General features: G+C 40.2%; 1 protein-coding gene across 5 annotated transcripts in view; it reads left to right on the top strand.

The window, feature by feature from the left end:
* LOC116589250 (sodium-dependent phosphate transport protein 1-like) overlaps window positions 1-20669 on the top strand; it is a 41895-nt gene extending 21226 nt beyond the window's left edge. For 3 of the 5 annotated variants that reach the window (XM_032341273.1, XM_032341277.1, XM_032341276.1), the window contains exons 11-13: window positions 6292-6382; window positions 11916-12055; window positions 18644-18935. In XM_032341273.1, coding sequence (XP_032197164.1) covers window positions 6292-6382; window positions 11916-12053 — 229 coding nt within the window. In that variant the 3' untranslated portion in view covers window positions 12054-12055; window positions 18644-18935. Of the gene's footprint in view, window positions 1-6291; window positions 6383-11915; window positions 12056-12607; window positions 15256-18643; window positions 18936-20380 lie in introns of those variants that run through there. The other 2 variants (XM_032341275.1, XM_032341274.1) reach the window with 2 other exon arrangements.
* Window positions 20670-21358: the final 689 nt, after the last annotated feature.

The raw sequence follows: 21358 nt of genomic DNA, 5'->3' as shown, positions 1-21358 counted from the left end.
TAGAGATCTCTTAAACATAGCCATATGCAAAAGGCACATGGCTTTCAAAGAAGAAATAATAAGACTAGGAGTTGCCTTCTCAAGAGAAAAAAATGAAAGCTAGAAGCCAATCTCTAATATGAAAAAAAGAAAATCACCATTAATTAAAGGTCTAGAGTTCCTTCAAGAATTAAGGTAATATAAAGATATTTTCAGGCAAATTGTGGGAATTCATCAGCAAAGACCTCCAATGAAAACTTGTTAAATGGGAATTCTTTGGACAGAGGCAAAATAATCACAGATAAAGCATAGAAATTTAGGAACAAATAAAGATAGATGGAGAGAAAAAAAAATAGAGTAAATCTAGTAATTACTGAATTCACAAAAGGAAAACAATACCTCATAAGATACAAAATATATGTAAATTAAAATGACAGTAAAAAACACAAAAGATGAGATGATACAAATATGTGTCCTGAGGTGCTTTCATTAATGGGAATTTATAAAAATATTAAGTTATGTTAAACTAAAACATATCAAGAATACATGTATTAATCTCTAGGGTAACTATTGAAGGTTAGTAAAAGTGCAAAGGAAATGATACTTTAAAAAAACAAAAAGAAATCAAGAACATTGTTTAAAAAGGAGCATAAAATAGGTGGAAAAAAAACAAATGAGGATCATTTTAAGTCAAATGTATCAGGAACACATAAAATATAAAAGGACTATATCTTCCAAATTTTGAGTTAATCTGAATGGAAATAAAAGCAAAAACAAAATGTAGCAGATTATAAACAAACTAAAGGAAAACAGATCAGCCAATCTAGACTTTAAGGCAAGATGCATTACTAGAAAGAAAGAATTTTTTAAGAATGACTTTAATTCACTAGAAGATATAATATTCTAAATTTCTATGCACCTAGCATTTTACAACTGCAAAGCAAAATTTGAGAAAACTGTTCAACTTCTACATAGGATAGGGCAGCTGAGGATGACTGACATTCTAGCTGGGAAAAATCTGAAAAGACCAAATAAAATGCCAAAAGTAGGGGTGCCTGGCTGGCTCCCTCAATGTAGTGTTTGACTCTTGATCTCAAGATTGTTCAAGACCAAGGTTTTAGCCCCACACTGGTTATAAAGATTACTTAAAAAAATTTAAAAATAAAATAAAATAGCCAAACTATTCACTAAAAGTCATCAGGTAACATCCAAGGCCTATAAGACCAAAGAAACAAGAGGATAGCACCTCTAAGGTGAGCTGACCATTCTCACCACTTTTCCCTGGAGTCATTTGACAAAAGGCTGGTAATCCAGGTTTGGCCCGGACAAGCCTGCTGCTCTGGATGGAGAAATTAGTGAAGCATATGGGTTGCACAGGGCTGGAGTGATAACGTTGAAAATTAAGGGAGCTTAAACATAAAGTCAATTTCTTTCTTAGAGACAGTTACTGAATTCTGAAGTTCAATGGGGCAAGTGGCCAAACAAACAAACAAAGAAATCCCACAAAACCAAACTAAGCTAAGACCATGAGAAGTATGGCAGAATTTCCTATACTGTATATACCAAGGAGACAAGAACTACCAACCCCTGGAGGGAACCGGTTGGATATACTGAGCACTCCATTAACAACATGGAAGACAATACCTAAGCAACTGGGGGGAAGGGTAACTTCCGGGTTTGAGTCTTATCAATACTGAAACCTGGCCTCATCTCAGTTCATTCACTAATTAGATTAAAGTGATCCATTCCCTCCCCTCAAGTCTATTTATTAGAGAAAAGAGTGAATCTACTCTTACAAAGCGTAACACATTCTTTTTTTTTAAATTTTTTATTTTTTATAAACATATATTTTTATCCCCAGGGGTACAGGTCTGTGAATCGCCAGGTTTACACACTTCACAGCACTCACCATAGCACATATGTCCCCAATGTCCATAACCCCACCCCTCTTCTCCCAACCCCCTTCCCCCCAGCAACCCTCAGTTCGTTTTGTGAGATTAAGAGTCACTTATTGTCAGCATAACACATTCTTGAAGTCACTATAGATCTTATTAAAAATGTCCTGCATTTAATAAAAATTACTAGGCATGACAAGGGATAGGGCCATGTGGTCAATAACTACAAAATGCATTAGAAATAGTCCTACAACTGAAACAGATTTAAAGTTAGCAGGAAGAAAAACTTTGAAATATCTATGATTAATATACCCAGGAAACCAGGGGAAAAACTGAAGAAATGAGAAGAAAAGATAAAGAACTTGACCAGTATTAGAATCTATAAAAACAATCAAATGGAAGTTCTAGAACTGAAAAAAATAAAGTATCTGAAACTGAGATCTTAAATAGATTTAATGACAAATTAGCCACAAGAGAAGATACGATTGGTAAATAGAAAGACATATCATAAAGAAATATCTAATTTGAAATACACAGGAAAAAAACCAAAAGAGTATAACAGAAATGTGGAATGAAGTAAAAAGGCTAACAAATTTGTACTTGAGTCTCAGAAGGAAAAGAAAGATAAAATGTAACATAAGCAATATTTTAAGAGAAAACCGCCCCAAGTAATCCAAAAGTAATGAGACAGTAAACCACACATACGCAAAGCTCTGTAAATTTTTAAAAACATGATGAAATTTAAATTATAATATATAATATATAAGTACATATAATACAAAATATATAACATGTATTAATATATAATATAATAACATACACAATATATAATATATATACACATATACATGCACACACACACACACACACGTATATATAGTAGGAATGCTAAAAACCAAAGACAAAAAAATCTTAAAAGGAACTAGGGCAAAAAGGCATGTCACTTTCAAGTAGCAATAATATGCCTGACATCTAACGTTTCAACAGAAACCAAGAAAACCATAAGATAATGATATGAACTCTACAACATGCTAAAAAATAAATAAATGTCAACCTAGAATTTTATGCCTAGTGAAAATATACTTCAAAATCAAAGCAAAATAAAAATGTTTTCCAACAGAGAAACTGTCACTAGTGGATCTTCACTAAAAGAGATACTAAAAGAAAATGTTTGGGTAAAAAGAAATCCCTACTGAAATCTGAATATAATAGAAGGACTGAGGAGCAATCAGGGAGGGTGAATATGTGTGTAATTACAGAGACTATTGATCTGTAAAAACAACAGAGAGTAACTTGTGAGTTGAAATGCATAAACAAATTGCCTAAACAAATTACCTTAAGGAATTAAAATACAGTATGAAATAATGCAAAGAGCAGAAGGGAGATAAACAGAAATGTTAAAATATTAAAATCTTAAAAATGTTCTAAGCTCTGAAAGAGAGAAAATACTAGAAGTATAATTCATAATAAACTTAAGTAAAAAGTACTTGTTATAACATCTTCAATGCTTGAAAAGAACAGTTGAAATAATAGAAGGAAACCATAGAAGGAAAAATAAAATGGATGAACCTAGAAGAAAAAATGGCATATGAGAAAGTTCAAAAAGAAAGTAGTGAACCGATAATCACAAGTATATCAGTAATTATATTAACTTAATTATAACTTAATTATATTAACTTAATTATATTAACTTAATTATATCAACTTCATTAGAGATGAAATACTCTAAGTATCAAGATTGTCAAAGTCAAAAATAAAGGAAATTCTGCTCTATGCTGCAAATAAAAGACACAAATTAAACATGAGGATATAGCAAGGATGCAATGAAAGAATACAAAGAAGTATTCCAAGCAAACATTAACCAAGAGAAACCTGCAATAACTATGTTAGTATCTGAAAAAAAAGGAATACTACTAGAAATAAATGGTGTTAATTCATAATGGTGGAGAGAAAAATATCAGAATTGGGCGCCTGGGTGGCTCAGTGGGTTAAGCCGCTGCCTTCGGCTCAGGTCATGATCTCAGAGTCCTGGGATCGAGTCCCGCGTCGGGCTCTCTGCTCAGCAGGGAGCCTGCTTCCTCCTCTCTCTCTCTCTGCCTGCCTCTCTGCCTACTTGTGATCTCTCTGTCAAATAAATAAATAAAATCTTTAAAAAAAAAAAAAAAAAAAAAATATCAGAATTATATGTTTGAATCAAGTAACACAGCTTTAATTTATGTTCATTTTAAATTGACAGAACTCAAAGAACTAGACAAATTTACAATGTAGGAAGAACTTTTCATAACCTCTTTCAAAAGATTGGACAAAAACAGGTAGACAGAATCAGTAAGGATATGGATGACTAGAAAAGCAACAAAAATGAACAGAGTTGACCTGATTGACATATGTGGAAGACCACAGTTCCCTCAACAAGGAGAAAATTTAAGTTATTTTCACTTGCCTATGGGACAGTTGTTGAAATTGGTGATATGCTGGGTCACAGAGCAAGCTGCAATGGATTTAAAACGCTTGAAATTATTCAGAATATATTCTTTGATCACAGTGAACTAAGGTTGCCATCAAAAGCAAAAGATACATAACCCCCATTGCCTTGAGACTAATACTTCAGTCAAAGGAATCACAATTGGAATTAGAAAATACTTTGACTAAATCATGATGATGTAGAACATTTCAAAGCATATGGAATGCTTTTAAAATCATGCCCAGAGAGAAATGTATAGCTTTAAACATATGTATTGAAAAGCAGTTAAGTCTTAAACAATAATCGTGTTTCTTATCTCAAGTAGCTAGAAAAACAGCAAATTAACCCTCCCCCCAAATTATGAAGATCAGGACAAAAAATTATACATAAAACCATCAATGCCAAAAGTTGGTTATTTGGAAAATAATAAAAGTAATGAAATAATGAAAACTGATTAAGAAAAATAGGGGCACCTGGATGGCTCAATGGGTTAAGCCTCTGCCTTAGGCTCAGGTCATGATCCCAGGGTGCTGGGATCAAGCCCCGCATCAGGCCTCCCTTCCACCCTCTCTTTGCCTGCCTCTCTGCCTGCTTGTGATCTCTGTCAAATAAATAAAATCTTAAAAAAAAAAAGAAAGAAAGAAAAGAAAAGTAGAGAAAAATTATCAGTATCAGTAATGACAGAGTATATTATGGTAAGTTTAGAGTATGAAAAAGAAATAACAGAATATTATGAGCAACTTCCTGCTAGTAAGTCTGACAATTTAGATGAAACTGAAATGTCCATCAACACGCATATACACAGTCATAAATATAACTTTTAATATTTTTATAGGGAAAGGGGTTCATGAAGGCAAATGTGACAGAGGCTCACAAAAGGCATATGTAGCCCAATTCCCACAAAAACCCTAGGGGTCCTATTGCTAAAATGAAAAGGGGAACTATAAATTCTGGGGACAACTGGTGGTTTCTGTACCAATCTACATCTGTCGTTGCTAATAACCATAAATGTTCTTCTTTATACATTAGAACCCTTCTCCAGCTCCCCCTAAAAATCAGATCAAATTTCCACCCAGTGACCTCATACAGCTCAACACGCAGGGATTCTCAGTCCGTATGTCATGCCTCTCTGATTAAGGGACAGAGAAACTAATAGACTCCCGTACTGAATAGGTAAAGGCAGAATAGGAATAAAATAGACCTAGGGAAATGAAATGAACAGAACAAAACAAAACAAAAAACCCTCACTCTTGGAAGAAAAGGAAACAGAACCTTTAATGGTAAAATCTGTTGAACAGGAAAGGCAAAGACTGCCCCCCACCCCCACCCCGCGCACCTTGAGAGAACTAATCTCTTGGTAAGACAGAGATTCTGCTTTCCAAAAGGCACCTCCTTGTTCTCTATGGCTGATGGATTTGGCCCTTACTCTATTGATTATTTTCCATGGTTTTTCCTGCTTTCTGCTGAGCTGGGTTTAGGTACCCAGGACTGGCCACGGACAGCTGCTTGGACGCTAAGCTTCCAGCTTCCTCATCCGTGTACTGGGAGCAATCACTGTGACCAGTAGCTCTGGGACTGTGGGAAGAGACCGGGTGAACAGTGTCCTTCACTTTTGTATTGACTCTAAACCAGTTCCTATCACCAATAAACATCACCTTGATTTTCTCAATTGGATTCACAGATTTCCTAATTGTGCTGGCTTTCATTCCACTAGGCTCTCACTCTCTCAATTTCTGAATCGTTTTTACTGTTAAAGCCAACCTTTCTAACTTTGTACTGAAACAGGAAGGTTACCTCCATACACATCATTTTTCAACATTTTAATGGAATTTGAGAAGGAATGCAAAATTCAGGAAATCAACAGTTACCACTCTTAAACCTCATTTTGTTAGGTTGGCTTTTCCTGCAGCATGTGTCTGACTTTATATCTGTGTCTTGTCGTTCTTTTTTGCATAGCTATTATGGATTTCTTAAAGGAATTACAACTTTAATTGGGATGATAGGAGGACTAACTTCTTCTACTCTGTGCGGCGTGATCCTTAATCAGGTAAGAAAGCTCCGGGCATGGGTGGTTGCTTTTCTAATATCACTTATACAGAGAAAGAAAGCAATATATACATAAACAATTGTAGATGTGACATCAGCAGGAGATGAGTAATGAGATATTTGCTCACATTAACCTTAGTCAGATCAGGCATCCCTCCAAATCTATAGATAATGTAATTTCTTTCTCATTGTATATCAGGTAGTTGTGCTGGGAACATTTTAGTCATTCTGGGAACATTTTAGTCATTCATTTCTGTTCTTGGGAACAGAAATGAATCTCTGTGATTTTTTAACAATGAGCGTGTGTCTTGATCCAAACAGGAATTTGGCTAGGTGAATGGTAACGTAAGTAACAAGATACAGTTTTGTTAGAAAAGGAATGAAAAATCAGGAGCAAATAGAATTGGAAATCAAAAGCAACCCTTCTCTAAAGGAGCACTGGGTATGGTGCATAAACAATGAATCTTGGAACACTGAAAAAATAAAATAAAATTTTAAAAAAATAAATAAAAAGTAAGCAAAGGCAAAAGAAAGAAAGAAAGAAAGAGAAAGAAAGAAAGAAAGAAAGGCCAACTTGTGTTTCAACAAGTGTCCTGGACAAGGTTACCTAAAATCCTTCTCTTAAGGATATTAAAATGCCCTAACAAATTGAAACAATCATTTTCAGTGCATACCTGATCTTGAAAAAGATGCAGAAGAATATTTAAGAGATGAAAAATGAAGGAAGAGCTTGATCCCAGAGAGGTCAAAGCCCGATGAAGCCCTGTGCTCTTCCGGGTGCAATGACCCTTGCTGGGCAAGCTGTCACTTCAGCTGCGATGAACAAACCAAGAATAAGAGATAATATCCCCAAACCGCTCGTAAGACAAAAACACAAAAAAGTCAGATTGAAAATGCTGGCAAAAATCTGTAATTACAAAGGACTACACCCTCACTTCATAGTACCATGTAGCTTACAGGCAAACTTGGCTTATTTGGAGGAAAAGCTATGAGCTGAGAAGTAGCAATATCTACAAAATTCTTCCACATGCTCCTTATCCCATGACTTGGGCCAAGGAGAGATGGTCTGCATTCACCACAGCCAAATTTCCTAAAGAAGAGCACCTGCCACCATCAGGTTCTATGTACTCATGGTCTTGGAAAGGCAGGAAAGTCACTATAACCATGGAATCCCCCTGGTCCAAGAGACCAGGCTGATTTCTCCTCCTCAGTATGGGGCCCACTCAGCTTGCTCTTCCATTTAATTCACTGGGATGTGCTGAGTGAACTTCCAAAAGTTGTGAGATGAGCTAACTTATCTGCTGACTTCCACAAGGTGGGAGGAAATATACCTCCAGATGGTCCAAAATTATCTCTGCCCAGTAAGGAAATTTGTCTGTCTCAGCCTCAGCTTCAAAGGGAGAGGAAAAACCAAATAAAGACTCTACTGGACATCTGGAACAATGAACTAATTTTCACAAAGGTTTAAGGCCCAAATTCAAACTCTATTTTCAACACTGTAAGCCCAGCACTGAATTTCGAGTAGTTTGCAGAGGTCTAGTAGAAGATTTTTCTGGAGAAACTCACCCTAAATTCATACTCTAGGGTTTTCTCAAGCATTAACGTTCAGTGAGAATGATTTTACAGTCAATCAAATATCAACAAACACGTGAAGAAAGAAGGTGTCATGTGAGAGAAGAATAAAAGAACCTTAGCATCAAATCCTCAGAGTTACTGGAAATCTTTGCAGATGTTTAAAGCCAAAAAGAGGACTGCAAATATAAATAAGAGACATAAGATCTGACAAAGAACTGAATCTAACCTCTGGCAATTAAAAATAGAAAAGTCGAAATAAAAAATTTCATATGAAATACAGCTAACAAGAGAATTAGTGAAGTTTCTGATTCCACTGATGAGAGTAAGTAATTTGGGCCAATTCTCTTAGTAAAAACCATTTTACAAGGTTGGAAAAATGTTGAGAGTCTTCTGCAAAGCTTCAGAGAACCAGAGAGATGAAAACTTTAACAGACAAGATGTAGGAGAAGCCAGGAACTAAAAAGAATTAGGCAAAAGACTACAGGGTATTTTCCACTGGGTTGAGGAAAGCAAATTTTTTGGCAGCTTTTGAGGACCTGCCAAACATGAGGACCCTGAATATTAACTCTTGTTTTAGCCTGAGACCTTCCAAGAGTTGCATGGAAGGAGTAAAGGTGAAGAGAAATACACCAGTCCTCACACAGCCTGCTCTGAGTTGTTTGGGCAGACCGGAACATAGCCAACTTGACCTTAAAGGGCTTCAGACTTACCAGTGTCCCAGAGGAGTCTGAGGAAGCCATCAAAAACAGCACTTTCGGGCAAAGGCATCACCAACCCGACTGTCCCTAGAAATAGTTTTTTTAAGTACAATCTCCTGCACACAACAAAAGATAACCAGGCACGTGAAAGAGACACAGCAAAAGCTGGGAAAACTGGCAGAACAAAGAGCAAACAACAGTGGCAGGAGAACCGGGCCCCCAAAGACAACTGGTACCACCAGCTCACATACATTGCACAGGGAAGGATAAGTGAGGCTTGGAAGTTTCTGTAGGAGGCTCCGACTACAGGAAGTCACATAGAATATGTGAGGGGAAAAAGAATTAAAACTGAAGTTTAAAAATGGAAAACTGTACCAAAAATGTTAGGAATTCACTGGATGAATTAGACAGACACAGCAGCACTGCTAACAACCCCAAACCCCAGCAGCCAAAACTATGGAGGTCTGTCTTTCTCAGCTGGTAGATCCATCTCCAGTCAGCCGACGGGCTAACTGGGGAGAGCCCATCTTCTAAGCACTCCCTGTGGGTAAGGCAGAGCAGAGGTGCCTGGGTGGCTCATTTTTTTTTGGAGACGTAGATTAAAAGCTAAGAACATTAAGAACAACTCTATGCTAAAAATCTGGGAAAACTGGATATATATATTCATTTATGTATAAATGAACATATATATGAACATACAAATATATTCATATTCCTAAAAATATGTGTGCATTCAAATTTATATATAAAATGTGTGTATTCAAATCTCAACTCCACTACTTATGAGGTATGAGACCCCAGAAACATTTCTCTAAGTCCTGGTGTCTCCAGCTATAAATGGCAAAAATGACACAGAAACCTCATGGGGCTTAGGGGCTTACCAAATCAGATCATGGCTGCAAGTGCCAGATGCTCATGTAGTCAACCCATAACAGAAATTAATATCATTATTTGTATACCCTTTTAAATGTTGTCTATCTAACACAATTGGTCAAGAAAAGTATTTACAGGTATATACAATGTAAATGCAGAAGAACAAAGTTACATTATGTACAGAGAACAGACTGTCGGGGGTGGAGAGAGGAATCAAAGTTAGATATTACATCATATAAATATCTAAACCACAGTATCAACCAATATTACAAAATACCTATGGGGGAAAAACACTGAAAATTGTGGAAACTCCATATGAAGAAAACTGCACACCTTTTAAAGCAACACAGTAAAACTATATGAAGAGGGAGGCATATTAAGTTTTTATGCTGGAGCTCAGGTCCAAATATACACACACACACACACACACACAATGAATTCTATTAACTTAAAACTTTTGAAAACTTTATTATTTATCATTAAGTTTCTGGGCACATCTTGGTCCTTTTCTTCACTTTCTGTTTGCCAATGACTTGTCAAGCTTGGCATGTTTTAATTAGAGAAATCACTATAATTAAATATATTTAATGCCTTAGCTGAAGGAAACATATTGTTTTACCTTTTCAAAGTCTACTCTTAATTTCATTTTATTTTTCCAATTTTAATTTTCTTTTTGAACGAGAGAACAAGTAGGAGTGGAGAGGGGCAGAGGGAGAGGGAGAGAGAGAATCTTAAGCAGGCTCCACACCCAGCATGGAGCCATTTGTGGGGCTTGATCTCACAACCCTGAGATCATGACCTGAGCAGAAATCAAGAGTCAGACTAAGTTTGACTGAGCCACCCAGGCACCTCTACTCTTAATTATATTTTAAATAAAACTGATGATGATTTGATCAAGTTCCAAAAAAATACATTCTGTATGATAAAGCTTCATTTCGAACCAGAGGAGATGGATTTATTTTTTAAAAAAACATCGTGGGAAGCCCACTTGTAGAAAAATGCAATTATATCTTATTTATATAAAAATACAAAAATACAATTATACTCTGACCCCCAAAATTAATTCTAGATGGTAAAAAATGTAAGTGAAGAAAGGAAACAAAGAAGATACTAAAGTAAAACAAGACTTAGTAATTAGATAAACTTTGGGTTGGACATCATTCAAAAGCTTGGGACCAGACACCTAAACCCAATCACGATGCATTATACATTTAACTACATAAAATTTAATCTGGGCTGATAAAAAAGGTAAAAAGCAAAATGGTAAACAAATCTCAAACATAATTAAAATTCAATGTCATCTTTGAATATAGATGCAAAATGAAATAAATCACCAGTGTATAGACTCTACCAGCCTATGACACCATGATTAACTAAGGCATTGTCTAGGAAAGTAAAAGTGACTCAGTATTACAAAATCTATTAATGAAACTGATCATACTGGTAGGCTTAAAGAGAAAATGTTATATATAAAGAAAAGGTATTTGATAAATTTTATGCAAAAGCATTGATGGGTGTGTAATTAACTACCAAGGTATTCAGATTTATAGCTGCAAAAAGTGAAAAACAATTTAAATGTAAAGAAATAAGTGATGTTTTATAAATTTTATAAATCTAAACTCTGGATTACTAATCAGTCATAAAGGTTATGATACAGCCAAATATTTCTTGATACGCAAACATGTTTATATTTCTAGATAAAAAATCAATGCATTTCTGGCTTCAGCACTATGTACATTATAATGTTAATTTTTTAAGATTTTATTTATTTATTTGTCAGAGAGAGTGAGCACAGGCAGACAGAGAGAGTGGCAGGCAGAGGCAGAGGGAGAAGCAGGCTCCCTGCTCAACAGGAAGCCTGATGTGGGACTTGATCCCAGGATGCTGGGATCATGACCTGAGCCGAAGGCAGCTGCTTAACCAACTGAGCCACCCAGGAGTCCCTATGATGTTATTTTTATACACGAAAAATTACATGTACATAGACATAAATCAAAAAGTAGGACGACAGAGGGTATCTTGGTGGCTTGGTTGGCTAGGCATCTGACTCTTGATTTCAACTCAGGTCACGATGTCAGGGTCCTGGAATCAGAGCCCCATATCTGGCTCTGAGCTCAGTGAGGAGCTGGCTTGTCCCTCCCTCTCTGCTCCTCCCCCCACCCACGTGTTCCCTCTCTCTCTCAAATACATCTTTTTTAAAAATAGAAAGATAAATGATAGTTATCTTTGTAGAGTGAAATCATCAATTTTTTGCTCCTTATGAGTGTGTTTTTCCATGTCTATTAAGTGACCTGTGTTGAACCTATACTATTTTTAAATTATACTAGAATTGTTACAACATACCTCAAGCCCATAAATTTATAATCACTTTGCACTATAATCCCTCAGGATCCAGAATCTGCCTGGTTTAAAATTTTCTTCCTGATGGCAGTCATTAACGTGATATGCCTACTTTTTTGTCTCGTATTTGGAAAAGCAGAAATTCAGGACTGGGCTAAAGATAGACAAGAACACACACGCCTCTGAAGGTAAGCAGTGATCAGCTTGAGGTCAGATTTTGAAACTGGGGGTGCAGGATAGGGTGGGATTTAGGGTGATAGGGTGCTAAGGTGGGGAAAAGCTCAGATTTGGGGGAAGAAGGGGACCATGTCAAGTCTAAAACTCTCTGGTGTTCTGATGGGACATTCAGCCCCGAGGAGGTGCTGCTCTGGGATTCTGGGGAGAGAGTGGGTCCAGGACATAGAAATTTGGGAGTCAGGGCCTCTCTAACATTAAGGGTGAGGAGGACAAGGGGACGCTTTTGAGGGGATGGGAAGGACGCTTGATGGAGCAGGAAGAACATTTGAAGAAATGTGCTAGCTCAGAAAAGAAGTGGAAAAGGTGCACCTGAGCACCCCTGGCAAACACTACCAAGGGAGCAAACTGCATGAGGTCTGAGAATCTACCCATGGATTTGATCCTGACTAGAATGAATAATGGAAACAAAGGGTCCATCAAAGGTCGAAAGAGAATCCAGTATTGTGCCTTCCTTCCTGAAACTCTGTCTGTGGTAAATAAAGAGTAGACATGTCTCTTTGTAGGATTATCTCAGCGAATACAGAAATAAGAATTGGTCTTGGTAGAATAGCCTCAGTTTGCAAACTCCAGGGAATGAAGGGATCTAGGATTTGCGAGTCAACAGCCGTTAACGTCACAGAGAGAGATTCCGACATACTGTGTACATCCTGAGGAGAGAACTGCCACCACCGAGGTCTTTCTGTGAACACCAACTGGGGACAATCAAGCCTGTAAAGACAGCTACCGTTGTGTAAGAAATACACCACGGAATGCAGGAGGACATGAACTAAATCCTAGGGACAAGGGGGCGCGTGCGTGCCTCAGAGGGTTAAGCACCTGCCTTCACGTCAGGAAGTGATCTCAAATTCTGCGTGTGCGCCGGTTCCAGACGCTCTGGCACAGACGTTCACCTCTGAATTCTACCTTTCTGAGTCATTTCACGTAATACATGTTTCTTACAAATATTTCACCCACTCTGAGAGCTGCCTCTTTTGCAGGGTTTCAGCCAACCGCTTAAACTTTTGTTACCCTTACAGACTGCCTTTTCTGTCATGTGATTTTCTGTCCCCTTCAAGCAGTGTCCTCCGTATCTCTGCGGTCCTCCCACGCCTGCCCCCTGGCCAGCCGCTAGTAACTCCGGTCTGTGGTATATTTGAAATGCTGGTTGTGTTTCCAGGCTCAGGTGAAATCTTTGAAAATGCCTCCATGTTTCATCAGCAGGCACTGGTGAACACGCCGGGCTTTTCTAGTAACTTCTCTCCCGCGGGACTGCGTTGGCCTCACTTTGTAATTTCCCACACAGCCCCCCGGGGGCAATTTCCTGTCTCTTGCTTACCTTGGTGGCCTTTCAGGGAGCGGGGGTCTCTCGGGAGGCGTCTCCCTTGGCCTCCCGCTCTGAGTCTGGGTGCACTGAGAGGAGAATGGAAGGTTTCTTCGACAACCTGCGTGTTTAACAGTTTGCAGCATCGGCGGTGGGGCCCGGGCCCAGGCGGACACGTTGTTCCGGTGGGTCTACCTCAGCCGCGCGTCTTGATTGGAGAAGCTGCGGGGCAAACCGGAAAGGGCGGGGTCTTAGTCACGTGCCCCCCCCCCCCCCCCCACCAGCCCAGAGCGCATGCGGCCAAAGGGCCTGGGCCGCTGAATGGCAGGCGTCCAGGGGGTGTCCCGTGCGCGCTGACTAAGCCCCGCAAACCTCGCTGGACCCGAGTCCCTCTCCAGCTAACACCCCAGGAAGGAGCTGAGCTCAGGAGTCCGGCAGGCAGCTGTGAGTTGACTGTCACCTTCTCTTTGGGTCCTTCTCTCGAAATTAGCAAATAGCCCTTGTAGGTTCTGGCGGGAGGTGGCTCTCTGGTTTTCCTTGTTTCCTCTGTTGAAGTTGCCTTTTTAGGGGGTTGGGGAATGTGCACCGTTGAAGACAGCACAGAACTTTAGATACTGTGGGTACTGCGGGGTGAGCCTTGTCAGTGAGGCTCTCCCGCAGTCTACATAACAAAAAACTGGGCTAGAGAGTTTGCCCATGAAAAGGCAGAGTTCTGTGCGCCTGGAATCTTCTAAAGTTTCGCATGTTATGTGTTGTCGATACGCACGGATTTTATTGGACCGGTAGATTGCGATGAACATATTGGGGTCTGTAAACAGAAGTAGGAGGTACAGTTCTGCAGCTGTCTCTGAAGCCGGGGACAAAGTGAAGCCACTGGAGGGACAGAAAAGGCTCCCCTCGCCAGGGCACTCATGGGTGAACTCGGTCCTGTGGCTTCTCCCTCTGACACTGTCAGCCACCTGGCGTGTTGCCCAGCAGGATACCAAGGACAGTTGGCAGAGTTTAAGCTCCTACAAGCTTTTTGCTTTGACTTTTCTTTCCTTTTTTTTTTTTTTTTTTTTTTTTAATCCCAGTAGAGTTAGCATCGAGGTTGTATTAGTTTCAGGTGTACAAAGAGTGGTTGCAGACTTCTCTGTATTACTCCCACAAGCTTTGGAAATCGCTGTGTCAGCCAATTAGGGCAGCACCCCCCTCCTTGCCACCATCCAGGAGTCTGAGCTTACACAGAGGGGAAAGCAGGGAAAGAAGAGTTCCTGGGGATTCATGGTTTCTTTACCGTCTTTACTTCATCTACAGATGTTTAGTGGACAGCTGAAGTAGGGATTTGGATTTGTTTCCCAAGCCAGTGAGTTTTAACCACGTCATTTTTTAAAAAATACTTCACATTTGTTCTTCTGACTTAAAATACCAACTTTTGGTAAAATAAACTTCTATGTATTTATATATATTTATATGTTTTGGGGTTTAATATATAGTTTAAGATCTGTTGCTCCTGGGACCTGTTGTGTAATATATTGATGGGTCTAAATTTTTAATATAGGTAAATACCAGACCAATCAAACATTTTTCATTTGTATTTTTGAAGATGATACTGTGTAATATCGGCTGTTTATTCTCCTGGGAAAGTTTATAATCATTGGGCCATTTTAATAAAGATTGAACTGCAGTATTTAAATGGCACCAAATTGCAATTTATTTGCATTAGAGTGCACTAAATCTGTTTGGGAGAAACTAAGTTCCCTGTACCCAGCACATTCTCCCTTAAGAGTGCATAGCGAGAGCCCCCCGCCCCATGATGAATATGGGTTCAGTTTTTGAGTCCAGTGCTGCACTTTGCTACCTGTACTTAGTATACATTTCTTTTTATTTTTTTAACTATTTTTCTTTAATTTTTTATTTTTTATAAAATTAGTATACATTTCTTAACAAAATTTTATTTATATTTCCTGAATGTGTTTTTTATTTATTGTAATTTCTTACATATTTGGGCTGGGATGTAGGGAAGGTATTGTTTGAATATATTTATTTTTTAACTGAAAAATTTAACCTGTAGCTAAGCTATCTCCTTTGGATGGTTTGGGAGTTAATTCTCTAGTTTCTAGGTAGATAATCATGTCATTTACAAAAATAATAATTTTCTTTCCTTCCTTTTGATATTTTCTTTTTTCCCCCCTTCTGGACTCATGGCCCTTAGAATTTCCAGAACAAATTTAAATAATGGGTTAATGTTAGTATTCTTTTATTCTTTATGCCTTTAAATGCATATACTCTAGTTTTATTCTTTTTTCAATATTTTATTTATTTATTTGAGAGAGAGAGTGAGCATGAGCAGAAGGAGGGGAAGAGGGAGCAGGAGAAGCAGGCTCCACACTGAGTAGGGAGCCCAACGTGCGGCTTGATCTCAGGTCCATGAGATCATGACTTGAGCGAAAGGCAGACACTTAACTGACTGAGTCACCCAGGTGCCCCTTCTAGTTTTACTCTAAGAAGTCAGTTGTTTATTTTTATCTATATAATTTTTTATGAAGAATAATTGACATGCAGTGTTGTATTTTAGGTATAAAACGTATGATTCCAAAAAAATGTAGTGACTTGATATATATTTACATTACGAAATGGTCATGGCATAGTTGTGATCTGTCTCCATACAAAATTGTTACAATATTATTCTTATATTCCCTATACAGTACATTATATCCCTCTGTCTTATTTATTTTATAACTGGAAGATCGTCCCTCTGAATTCCATTTACCTGTTTCGTCCATCCCTCTACCCTCCTTCCCTCTAGCAACCATCACTTGTTCTCTGTATCTGGTTCTATTTTGTGTTGTTGGCTGGCTTGTTTTGTTTTTCAGATTCCACAAATATGTGAAATCATTTGGTGTTTGTCTTTCTCAGCCTGACTTAATTTCATTTAGTGTCTTGCTCCATCCCCATTGTTACAAATGACAAGATTTCATTCTTTTTTATAGCTGAGTAATATCCTGTTGTATAAATATGCCATATCTTCTTTATCCATTTGTCTATCAATGGACATTTGGGCTGCCTCCATACCTTGGCTGTTGTAAATAATGCTACAAATCATAAGGATGCATGTGTCTTTTTGAATTTGTGTTTTCATTTTCTTCAGGTAAATACCTCAAGATAGAATTGCTGGAGTCTGTGATAGTTCTGTTTTTTTGTTTGCTTGTTTGTTTATTTATTTTGTTTTATTTGTTTGTTTAGCATGGACCCCAGCATGGGGCCTGAACTCATGACTCTGAGATCAAGGCCTGAGCTGAGATTAAGAGTCAGATACCCAACTAACTGAGTCACCCAGGCACCCCTATGATAGTTTTGTTTTAATTTTTTGAGGGACCACTGTACTGTTTTCGTAGCTGTACTGTTTTCGTAGAGACTGCGCCAGTTTGCATTTCCACCGACAATGCATGAGGCTTTTTTCCCATCCACATTCTTTTCAGTATCTGTTGTCTCTTATCTTCTTGATCATAGCCATTCTGTCCGTTATGTGGTAATACCACGTTGTAGTTTTGTTTTGCATTTCCCTGATGAGCAGTGATGTTGAACATCTTTTCATGTGTCTCCTGGCCATCTGAATGTCTTTAGAGAAATGTCTGTTCAGATCCTCTGCCTGTTTTTTAATTGGATTGATAGTTTTTTAAAAAACATATTGCATTGTATGAGTTCTTCATGTATTTTAGGTTCACTTCTTATCAGATATGTCTTTTGTGAATATCTTCTACTCAGTAGGTTGCCTCTTTTGCTTTGTTGGTAGTTTTCTTCACTATGTAAAGGCTTTTTAGTGTGATATCTCCCATTTGTTTATTTTTGTTTTTGTTTCCCTTGCCTGAGGAGACAGATTAAAAAAATACATATTGCTAAGACTGATGACAGAGAACATTTGCCTGTGTCTTTTTCTCGAAATTCTAAGGTTTTAGATCTTACATTTAAGTCTTTAATCTATTTTGAATGTATTTTGTGTATGGGATAAGAAAGTGGTCCGGATTCATTGTTTTGCATGTAGCTGTCTAGTTTTCCCAGCACCATTTATTGAAGTGACGGTCTTTTCCCCATTGTGTATTCTTCCCTGCTTTCCTTCCCATGCTCTGGCACCATTACCCTGGGGCACCCCTCCTGGACCATGGAAACCCTCTTCATCTCTCTTGGGTGCTGGCATCCTACCCTAATATCCAAGATGAACAAAGCTAGATGCTATTTAGAGTGGTAAGGACAGATTTTAATCAGTCATATACAAATGACTCATCTAGCAAATGAGTCTAGAGAGATCCAAACTCAAATTTTTATTCGTACAGAGGTGAGGGGCATTTTAAAGGGAAGACAAGGGAATAAGGAGAGGGGAGAAGTAGGGGCTTAGGAGAGTCAGACCGGTGAAGAATTACAGAAAGCAGGAAGGGGGTTGGCCCACGGGAGGGTCACCTGGGATGGCTAACTGGTGCTCATGGACGTTGGCCTTCCTCACCTGCGTCACTTCCAGACCCTGTGTCAGGCTGTCAGCCAACGCAGACATGGTCCACACCTCTGGTCAGGCTTCAGCACGTTATGCCAGGCTGTCCTGTCCCAACAGTCCTGACCTCCCATGGCCTCCAACACTCCTCATCCCAGCCTGCTGGGCAGCCCTGGACTCATCTGTCAGGCGGAGGAAGGATGTGTGTAGAGCGCTTGCCCTTTCTGGATTTTGTAACCAGGTGAAGCTGGGTTGCAGTCTGGTCTTCCAGTTGGCATGGGCTCTGGCAGTTTGTTCTTTGAAAGGACGGGGGTGCATCTGAGCAGGACCAGAGTGTGGGGGGCACAAATGGAAGTCTTCGCTTCACAAAATAGGCATTTGCCAAAGTACACAGACTGTGCCTTATTGTTGCTGTAGATAACACGTATTCGTATTAATAAGAGAGGGCAGCAGTATCAGACGGCTTCAGCTGCAAAGCCCAAGCTGCCCAGTGTTTCCTGACACCGCAGAGACAGGGAACAGGGGATGCATGGTCTCGTGTTGTGTTCCTGGACTTAGCACGATGTTGGAATTGTTCACCAGTCATACTTATTTTTATGTCAAGAGGAGAACAGAGTAGCACATGCCTGGGATAAGCTGTCATCAGGACAAGGAAGTTAGCTGGAGAAAAATACGCTTAACCAGACTGGTGCTTTGAACTGTTCTGAAAGCTTTCCTTTATCCGCCGGGACTCACCAGTGACATTTGTGTGCACTTTTTTCTTTCTCTACAAAATTTCGTGTAAAGCAGAATCCTGGGAGAGCCTGGGACTGACCTCCTCACTGAAGGGAAGAGGGACCAGCCCCGGAGCTGGGACTGAGGGGCAGTAAGCGGCCCAAGGAAGAAGATGGCGTGCAGCTTCCTAGGATGTCCCCGCCACACCCCGTGTGCATCTCTTTTGTACCATATATTGTTTGTACCAGCTAGCAGGTCTGAATTTTAAATGTGGATTTTTTTCGTCTCCCACTCCACATTCTTTGCTTTGTAAATGATTGCTGAGTCAACCAATAAACAAGTGCAAGAAAAACAATTTTATTCTAAGATTTTCTGGAAGACCTTTTCCCTACTCTTCAGCGTTCAGTCCTCTATGTTGTCAACGTGTGGGTCAGTGGGAAGTCTGACAGGTTTCTGTACTTTAAGTGAGCCATTTGGGGGAAACTGTACCCATCAGGTCCTGGGGAGAAATCAAACTTGTTTCCAGAAGCAATGAAAAGTGATAGATGAGGAAAAAACCGAAGAGTCCACCGAAGGAAAGGAGCGGAATTACACGCCAACAGGGGTCGCTCAGAAACAAGTACGAGCCTCTGCCCTGATGCGCGAACCCCGTGATCCTTGCTGCTGAGGGCCTGGGCTTTGCTCTGTGATTGTTGGAGACGTGGAATGGCGAGAACCGGTCTCTCAGTCTCAACACCAGATGGGATAAGGAAGGGATTTGGTAGGTTTAGATAATTCTATGTTCTGAAACACAAAGGATATTAAAGAAGAATTGGGTCCTTTCCCTTCTCACCCATTTATTCCCTAACTGGTCCTCCACACCACCACAGGCCGTGCACTGAGGCACACAGTGAACGCTTACACACTCAATACACACACACACACACACACACACACACACACAAATGTATTGATACTGTGTGCAAGACAAGGTTGTTGTTGTGTTTAAGACATTACAAAGTAGTATGTATCATGGTTCCCGCAATTCCAGAGTCTGCAGTCAGATGTGGTGGAGGGAACTGTCCTAAATGAACCAGGGTGGGGTGGGGGGAGAGGGAAGAACTAGGGGAGGTGTTGGAGGGGCCCTGAAGGCAGGACGCAGTCTTGAGCCAGCTGTGAGAGAGCAGGAGAGGCCCTCACACATCCCCAGTCATCCATCCAAATGGGCTTCAGGCCCAGGTTCCTCCCGAACCCTCAGCCTTCTCAAGAACCGCACTCGTGTGTGTTCTTTTCAAGAGTCCATTTCATTTCTCCCCCAGGTTTGAACCATGCTCGCTTTAAGCTCCTTTCCTGCTACACTCTCTCTTCCCTCTCTGAGCACCGTATTCTCTTGGTTTTCCTTCTCTCTAGTCTCTTCTTTTTTCCTTTTTCTTAAAAAGGCTAATGATCCCCCAGGCTGGCCATTCAGTGTTGGGACTTCTGTAAGGTTCTCGGCAGACGTTCCCTCCCTACGCCATCCTTTTGCCTGGGACAGCCTCCGCTGTGCTGAGCATTTCAATCAGTGCCTGTATCTAGAAGCTTCCTAGATTTACACATGAAGCCCAGATCTCCCAGGAAGGAAAAGTGTCTACTTTCCTTCCTGTCATCTTCACTTGGGTAGCCCTCAGCCTCCTAGGCATCTCCATCTGGACAGTACCAAACCAAAACCTGGGAGTCGCCCTAAGCCTGTTCCGTGTCTGGGTCTTGTCAGGTGTATCCCCTATGGCAGATAATCCGTTTACCCCTCACCCATGGACCCCTTTATTTCCTTTCCTACAGTCATCATCCACATGCCTTTCTGTCGTCCACTCTCCTGACACATTGTCTTCCCTGAAGCTGGGTCTGACTTCGGTCTCTCCTAGGAACCCATGTTATATCCTCATCAATACTCATTTCCCGCTGCTCAGTGCTGCTGCTGTGTTTCATGATCCTGATCCTCCCCACGAGGGGGATTAATGAAAGCGGACACACCGCACGCACCCTGCAGACTGTGGAGTGGAGTCAAGCCAGCGTGAGTCTTGCACACGCACGTTAGGAAGAACTGGTAAGTGAATGAGGCGACTGTGGAGTGAGGCTCACTGAAGGTAGGCGGGATTCCAGCGGTGAGAAGAGCAGCTGTGACACCAGGAGGTCAGAGGAGGAACCCTGGCCAATGTCTGGTCCCTGAGGTGGGAGGGATCTACAGAGACCCACAAACAAGATGCAGAGCAGAGATCATGATGGCAAGAAAGAAAGTGGCTGGGAAAAGTGACGGCCAGGGCATGTCCAAGCACCCCGCACCTTCTAGAGGTCACTCTGATTCCTACACCATCATCCACGGAAAACAAGTTCTCGGAAAGGGCCCACGTTTCCTTACCCCACTGCCACTAGTGGCAAGCATGAGCCTTTCTCTGCATACAGTGGATTCAGGTTTCATCGTTTTTCCCTCCTTGGTATTTTTCTCCTGGACATCCTATGTCTGTTCTCCATGAATGTGAGGTCAGCTTGACTTGCTCTGACTTCCTGGCCTAGGACTTTGCATTGTGTACACTGTGGCTTCCATTGTTTGGGGCTCTCTTTGGAAGGTAGCTCTCAGGGTTCGTCATCTGGTTGTTTGGACACAATTCCTCTTGTGCTCCCCTGTCCTCATTCCCATGGTTCCGGCTTCCTTTTTTGCTGTGGTGAGAAACTGTCCTCTGGCCCCTCGTGCTTTTGCCAGGATAACTAAACAAAAGGGATTTCTGTCCTCAGCGCTTCTGACAACAGATGTGTGAGTTT

The sequence above is a fragment of the Mustela erminea genome, chromosome 4, assembly GCF_009829155.1.
Source record: "Mustela erminea isolate mMusErm1 chromosome 4, mMusErm1.Pri, whole genome shotgun sequence".
Lineage (NCBI taxonomy): Eukaryota > Metazoa > Chordata > Mammalia > Carnivora > Mustelidae > Mustela > Mustela erminea.
This window is presented reverse-complemented; position numbering and strand designations above follow the sequence as displayed.